General features: G+C 56.6%; 1 protein-coding gene across 2 annotated transcripts; it reads left to right on the forward strand.

The window, feature by feature from the left end:
* Window positions 1-2,097: 2,097 nt before the first annotated feature.
* Window positions 2,098-3,209, forward strand: SPATA46 (spermatogenesis associated 46; the record flags this gene model as incomplete). Of its 2 annotated transcripts, none has more annotated exons than XM_079535400.1 (3): window positions 2,098-2,203; window positions 2,393-2,503; window positions 2,737-3,209. In XM_079535400.1, the coding sequence occupies 3 exons, from the start codon at window positions 2,098-2,100 to the stop codon at window positions 3,207-3,209; spliced, it is 690 nt and encodes a 229-aa protein (XP_079391526.1). The 2 variants fall into 2 exon arrangements, with proteins under 2 accessions (XP_079391526.1, XP_079391527.1); XM_079535401.1 differs by having other exon boundaries at window positions 2,396-2,503.
* Window positions 3,210-7,422: the final 4,213 nt, after the last annotated feature.

Consider the following 7,422-nt stretch of genomic DNA (forward strand, 5'->3'; position numbering starts at 1 on the left):
TACAAAAAAAACCTTTATTGTGCAATTCGCATCTTTTATCCCAAACTACGTACACACCCCAGACAACATAAATAGAGGGTGCCGCCGGCACCGCTGGCCTCAGGGCCGGGGGTGGGACGCAGCTGTGCGGCTGGGGGATGACAAATTGACCGCTTTCCCCCCGACTCACCCTCCCCATGACCCCCATCATAACCCCCACCATAATCCCCATCACAATCCCCACCGTAACCTTCACCGTAACCCCCTCGAAGCCACCGCTGTGCTCCAGGTCAGAAGTGCTGCCCACAGCCGCTGGTTTGCCAGTTCCCCGTGTGGATAACCCCTGCTGTGCATACCCCCAGGCCGAGGGGCACCTCCGGGCTATGAGAGCCTGCAGGCACAGGTGGTGGTGGGACAGAGGTGTGGGCAGGGAGCCGGTGCTCCTGCGGCTGCCCGAGTCGGGCTCTGCTCCTCCAGGGCACCTGGGGAGAAGAGACGAGGTGGGGGGTGGAGGATCCCTGCACCGCAGGCCGTTTCAGAGATGCCTCCTGCTGCCCTGGGGCTCTCCTCTCCCCAAAATAACGACCCCAAGAACAGCATGTGGCAGAGAGAGAGGTGTTTGGGAGAGCCAGCCCCCTCAGTGCCCTTTGCCCGCTGCTATTCGAAGGACAGCAGGTCAGGATGGGGACCCTCTGCTTCCCGGCTGGGGGTGCATGGCTCTGCATGCCCTGCACTCCCTGACAACTCCTGCTCCAGGCCCACTTCCCGGAGGGGCTTCTCCGTGCGAGGTGGGGTCTCCAGGCCACCCTTATGGATGAGGTCGGGCACAGGGAGGACAGCGGTGGGCTGGTCCCCACTCGGCCCTGGGTTGCCGGTCGTACTGAGCACCCCGGGGTGCTCCGCAGAGGAGATGTCCCTCATTCCTGGCCACTCCTCCGCGAGGTCGGTGTGTGCTGCAGGTGGCTCATGGGGCTCCTCTGTGCTGCTGCCCTCTGGCTGAGGTGCAATGAGCATGTCCTGCGGGGTCTTCAGGGCACGCGGTGTCCGCTTCTTGGTGATGGGAGGTGGGGGGTCCAGCCGGGGAAAAGCATCCAGCCCCATGCTCCTGCAAGCAGAGAGAGGCAGTGATGCTTTCCAACCCAAAGGACTCTACCATGGGTTGTGCAAGGCAGGGACACTCACCCATCCTCGCTTGCTGACTGCCCCATGCCCAGTGCGGCGCCGGCGCTGGTGTTCACCTCCATCACTCCCACGTCAGGGGGTCCAGCCGGCTCCTTGCGGCGCAGGAAGTCGTTCATCTTGGCCCCCATGGCTTTGCCCAGGTTACGAAGGTGCTGGCTACCAGCGGGGCGGGAGGGCTGTGGCAAGGCACCAGTGGGAACGTGCTGCAGGCGTGGGGTGGGTGCCGTGGCAGCACTGGTGTTCTCAAACATACTATGGTCCACTGGAAAAGAAAGGAAGCAGAGAGTGGCTATGAGGCGGGATGCGGGGACTTGATCATCCCAGGGCTGCCTCCCAGCAGCATGGGGAGGACACCACATGGGGACAGAAAGACCGTTTCTGTAGCCCCACAGCTGTGTTGTGCATGCCGTGAGGACATAGTGGGGGAGCAACAATCTCAGGGCACCACATTGCTGCCACCAGCACACTGACGACATCTCTTACCTGGCACCAAGCAGCTTGGGAAGCAGATTGTGGAAAGAAAGAGAGAGAAGGTTTGTCAAGGGATACAGCAAGGGGACGCCCCCAGGATCCCTCATTTGCTGGGGTACCCACCGCCTGGGCTCTGAACTGTACATCCTCAAGTGGCACTTTCTACTGCTCACTCACCTTGCTATGGCCAAGTCGCTGGAGCCACGTGTGTGCAAAATCTCACATTACCACACCACCCCATGCTCAACTGGCCTCAGCTTGAATAGACTGAGTCCCTACACCTTGCCCCTTGCTCCCCACCAGCCCTGAGGTTGGAGCCAGCAAGCATCACCTCAGTCATCAGGTTCCCAGAACCCTGAGGTGGGCAGAACCTTGCGTTCCAAAAATATTCTGCTGTGTGACATCAGCCATTAGCAATGCCAGCTGGTGGATTCTGGGGCCTCAACAAAGAACATCACAGGGGTAATGGATGGATTTTTCATGCCAGCTATTTTGATTGAGGCCATGCCCCATGCTCCCAGAAGAGGCAACCTGGAGGCAACTCTCTCCTGGGATCAGTGCAGCCTGCCTGGTGAGCACTGAGGATGCATCCAGGGAGGGGAGCAAGGAGGGGTCTGGCTGGATGTACCTGCCTGCATGGGCAGGAGAGGGGTAACAGGGGCCCTTATGGCAGAAGGTGCATTCTAGGAATGGGGAGGGGAATCCTGCTGTTGCAGCCCTCCTCTGCACGATGGTGCTTTTCACCCTTATGTCTTCCCAGCAGGAACCTTGAAAGCTGGGGATGCTGCCTCCAACTGCTCCAGCTCATGGCCCCCAGCTCTGCCCCTGTGTCAGGACAGCACTTCATGGGACAGTTCCAGCTGGCTGCTGGGTGAGCTCTCAGTGCTGGGGGGACGTCTGGTGACAGAGGCAGTCACCTCCACACCGCACAGAGTGAGACAGACCAACCCATCAGCCAGAGCCAGAGCCCTGGGCAGAGAAGGGCTCTGCTGAACACTATGCTGAGAGTGGGACTCCTCGTGGGTCTCCAGCACCACTCCCATCCCCATGGGTGCCCGTGTTCACGCAGTGACCCTGACTCACTCTTGCCCCTTCCCTCTGCAGACCGCAGCTCCACAGCCTCAGTGGGCAGCGAGCTCCCTGCCCGCACCATCTACAGACCTTGGTGCTCACCGTACAGCTACCTCATCTGCACCAAAGCAGCCTCTCAGCAGCACCTCTCCTCCAGTCCACTCAGTAGCACCTGGGAGTCTGAGGATCCCAAAAACCTCTTGGAGGCCCTTGCCTCTTTGTCCTGCTCTTCAGAGGAGCTCCAGACCCCGGAGAGTGCCAGCAACAGGGTCAGTATCACCACTGGAGACATCCTTGCAGCTTCCTTGGAGCAGCATGCACCTAAGCACGGCTACAAGTGCATGTCATGCTGCCGCATCTTCCCCACACTGTGCTCAGTCAAGAACCATGTCCAGCGCAGCTCCCAGGAGGGCTACAGCTGCAAGGTGTATTACTACAAGCTCAAGGCCCTGTTGGAGAAGGAGCACAATGTACAGGAGACCAAAACCCCTTTGGTGCCCGAGTAGATCCAGCAGCTGGGCCACTGCCACAGGAGGGCACTGCTCCATTGCTCCACTGCTGCACAATAAACACCATGCAGATCACAGCCTGCCTGCTGCTCTCTTCGGAGGCACAGCTCTGCTGCAGCCCCTCGTTGAAAAAATGCTTCTCACATCCTTTCAGAAGCTGTTTTCCTTCCCCAGTGGCCAAAAATTCCCAACGCCTGGAAAGCTCCGCGTAGCATCTCTGCGGAGAGGTGTGCAAGCCCCAGCAGCCCACAAGCACCCTCAAGCTGTCAAACAGCCCTGAGATGACCCCAACACCATTTGGGGCACCCCTCTCTCACAGTCAGCTGGCAGTCAGCACAGCTCAGAGCTGCGGGGTCCCGCAGGGGAGGATGCTCAGTTCCAAGAGAATCTGTGCAATGCTGGGGGTGCCACCCCTGGTGCTGGCTGCCAGCCCAGGCTGGCAGAGTGTGGAGGGCAGGAGGAGTATGGAAAGAGAGAGAGTCAGCAAGAAGGAAGAGACAACAGAAAGCCTTGAGAAATAGAAAGATTTATTTAGCAAAAGCCAATCAACTAATGACAACACCCAAGGGTTAAGTGCACTTACATTGACAGATTGGTTTCTCAGATAGACCGAGTCAACAGTTAGTAACACGACAGTTGTAGGAAAAGAAAGGACAAAAAAATATAGCTATAAAACCCCAGTCAAGGTCCATAACAAAAGTGAGAAGCTAGAGAGGCATTTTGTAGGCAGTGCTGGGCTAGGAGGACCACTCACACATACACATGGTGCTGCAGTGCAGCATGGCACTGGGTGGCTCCCAGCTGGCCCTGGCAAGGCACAGGGGGCTGCAGCACCCCTGTCAGCCCTGGGACACAGCTCACCATTCCCTGTGGTTGTGCTGACCGTGAACCCAAGGCTCAGCCCTGCCTGCAGGAAATACCCAGGACGTGCACTCCTGCTCTATCCCCTCTGGAGCTGGTGTGGAGGCTTCCCTGGGCACCAGGCCACTGGTGAGCACATTGAAACAATCACAAAATGATTAGAAGGTCCACCTGGACAACTCCTGTTCCAGCAAAGCCACTCAGCACAGGGTGCCCAGGCCTACGTCCAGACAGCTTTTGAAACTTCCCAAAAAAGAGACCCCACAGTCTCTCTGGGCACCCCGTGCCAGAGCTCAGCCACCCTCGCAGCACAGAAGTGCTTCCCAGTGTTCACACTGCACTTTGTGTTCCAGTTGTCTCCATTGCCTCTTGGGCAGCCCTGAAAAATACCTGGCTCCATCCTCTTTGCACCTCTCTCTTCAGGTATCTAAACACATCAACAAATTCCCCTGAGCCTTCTTCAGGAGGAACAGTCCCAGCTCCCTCAGCCTCTCAGCAGAGGTGCTCCAGTCCCTTCTCCACTTCCACAACCTCTCACTGGTCTCTCCTCCAGGAGCTCCGTGTACCTCTTGCACTGCACCAGTGCCGAGCAGAAGGGCAGGATCACTGCCTCGACCTGCTGCCTCAGCTCAGCTTGGTGTCCTCCAGGACCATCAGCTCCACCTCTGTCAAGCTGCTTTTGGAATATCCCAGTGCCTGGGCTTGTTCCTACGAGAGCCAAACTGCATTTCTCCTCGCTCAGCCCCAGGAGGTTCCCACCAGCCCACCTCTCCAGTCCCTCTGGATGGCAGCACCGCCCTTTGGTGGATCAACAGCCGCTGCTCCCAGGTTTGCTGTCTGCAGTCGTGCTGAGAGTGCCGCGTCACCCAGATCGTCCATGTGGAGGTTCAACAGCGCTGTACCACCCCTGACCTCCAGGGTACGCTGCAAGCTGCTGGCCTCCAATTAGTCTGCACAGATGATTACCATCTGGGCCTGGCTGTTCAGCCAGTTTTTAACCCATCCCACTGTCTGCCCATCCGTCCCATACATCAAGAACTTGTCTATGAGGATCTTTTGGAGACAGCATCAAAGGCTGGAACTAGCTCAGAGATAACCTGCACTCTTCCTTCTGTCACCAACATGCTTACAGAAGCCTTTCTTGTCTTTGACATTTCTGGCCATATCTAATTCTGTCTGGTCTTTAGCTTTCCTAACTTCATCCTGAGATGCTCAGACAATGTTTCTACTCCTTCCAGGTTGTCTGTACTCGCTTCCAACCTCTGTATGGCTCTTTTTTGGGGTCTGAATTTGACCAGCAGCTCCTTGCTCATCCATTTTTTGCCTGACTTTCTCTTTGATGGGATGGACCACTCGAGCTTGGAGGAGGTGATCTTTGAGTATCAGTCAGCTTTATTGGCCGCTCTTCCCTCAAAGGCCACAATCCACAGAGTTCTTCCAGCAGATCCACAAAGAATGCTTTTCACTCCCCTCCCTGACCTAAGAATCTTAAGAATTCCACCATCTCAGGGTCACTGCAGCTAAGGCTGCCTTTGACCTCCACATTCCCCACATGCCCCTTGGTGCTGACACGAGATCCATCAGAGGACATATCCTTCCTTCCCACTAGGACTCTCTAGCTCCTGACAGCTCTGCTACCTGCAGTGCCCACCTCCTCATGGGGTGGACAGTGCACAGCACAGCCCTTGCTCCCCCTGGGGTCTCACCTGCACCCTGCTCCTCCGCCCCGAGGGGACTGGAGCAGGAGAAAACCATGGACCTTCCTCACAGCAGGGTCAAACACTGGAGTAGAGCAAGAGATGAGTCTGGGAGATATGCAGCCAGGGGTTAGATGCAGGCAGATCAAGCAGAGACAGCTGGCAAAAAGAAAAGTAGCAGGCAAGCAGCAAAGCAAAGCAGAAGCAGGACAGGAGGGTGGAAGATGTGGAAGACAATCATGTCAATCCTGTCTCCCCATGTTTCTGTAAGGAGCAGAGGGGTCATCTGGTTTGCACCCCTTCAGCTGTGTTCTCAGAGGCTGCAACAGTGGGCAACTAGTAAGTGTGCTGCAGAACAGGGAGAAGCTCTGGCTCCTTTGGAGGCCCCCAAGAACATCTATCAGCCTCTTAGGGGCTGGTGGAGGCCCTGGAATTCTGGATTAACTCTTCTGAAGTTGAAAACCAGACACATGAAGGTGCCCACGTGCACAGTTATTTGTCACTGTGCCACCCACCAGTTCCCCGCATAGGGTGCCCACCTCTCCCATTCCAGCTCAGTACAGGCACTGAGCCCTGCACCAGGCAATTCCCAGCAGTTCCTCATGACTGGTGTCGCCTTCCAGAGGGGTCCAGAGCCCCCCTTCTCCATCCTGGGGTCAGCATGCACCCTGAAGCAACCACCATGAATCCAGACCCTGCCTGGGAGCAGGGTTACCCCAGCCACGTGATGGGCTACACAGCCACCAAGTCACCCTGCAGAATAACCCCTTCTGGGGAATGTGAGCGTACATTGTGCCCACAGCAGCTAGGAAAGGAGGAGATCTTGCTTCCCATGGAGAGGCTGTGCATGTCTGTCTGCATGCACACACAGCCATTGCCAGCAGTGTTCTGGTGGCAAGCAACTGCATAGAAATGGAATGGTTTGTCTGTAAAGCCAAGCAGGGAACTGGCAGTTAGCAGTGGTGCAGGGAATTGCTTGAAAATACGACTTGAGAGCACCAGAAAGGCTCTGATACCTGGTAACAGTACCAAAGAGCTCCGGAACTAGGCAATAAGGTAAGGAGAATTCATCCTCCCTGTGCTGTGCTCCCCAGCTCTCACTGCATGCACATTTGTGCCTCCCTATACACTTCACAGCCCAGGAGAGGAGCAGGCAGTGCCCAGCATCCTCTGTCTGCCCAGGCAAGGACAAACTCTGCCCCACAGTGCCTGCAAGGAGCTGCCTGTGCCTGGCTGTACTGTGCAACTTCCTCTTATCCCTCACTTTTCCAATCTCCTTCCCAGCATTCCTCCCCCCTCACACACCCACATCGATGGGGCACCATCTCTCATCCCAGTAGCATAGCTCCAGCCTCATCTCTCACCATCTCTATCATGCAGGAAACCAATTCATGCTGGCTCTTTTGTCCCTCCTGTCCCTGCCCCATACCTGCTTTCTCATTCCTCCAGCAAAAACATTCTCCAGTTTCATTGCTCCACCCAATAGTAACACTGCTAGCAGTGGCTCCTAACCCATCACGGTTGCTGAGCAGCAATGCCAGCAGCACAAGGAGCCCTGCAGGGACTGTTGCTGAGAGCACTTTGCTTCCCTTGCTTCTGATCTCAAGATGCAGCTTGGGAGGACATGGGGACCAGGGAGCAACACAAGCCTG

The sequence above is a fragment of the Tetrao urogallus genome (assembly GCF_951394365.1).
Source record: "Tetrao urogallus genome assembly, chromosome: 5".
NCBI lineage: Eukaryota > Metazoa > Chordata > Aves > Galliformes > Phasianidae > Tetrao > Tetrao urogallus.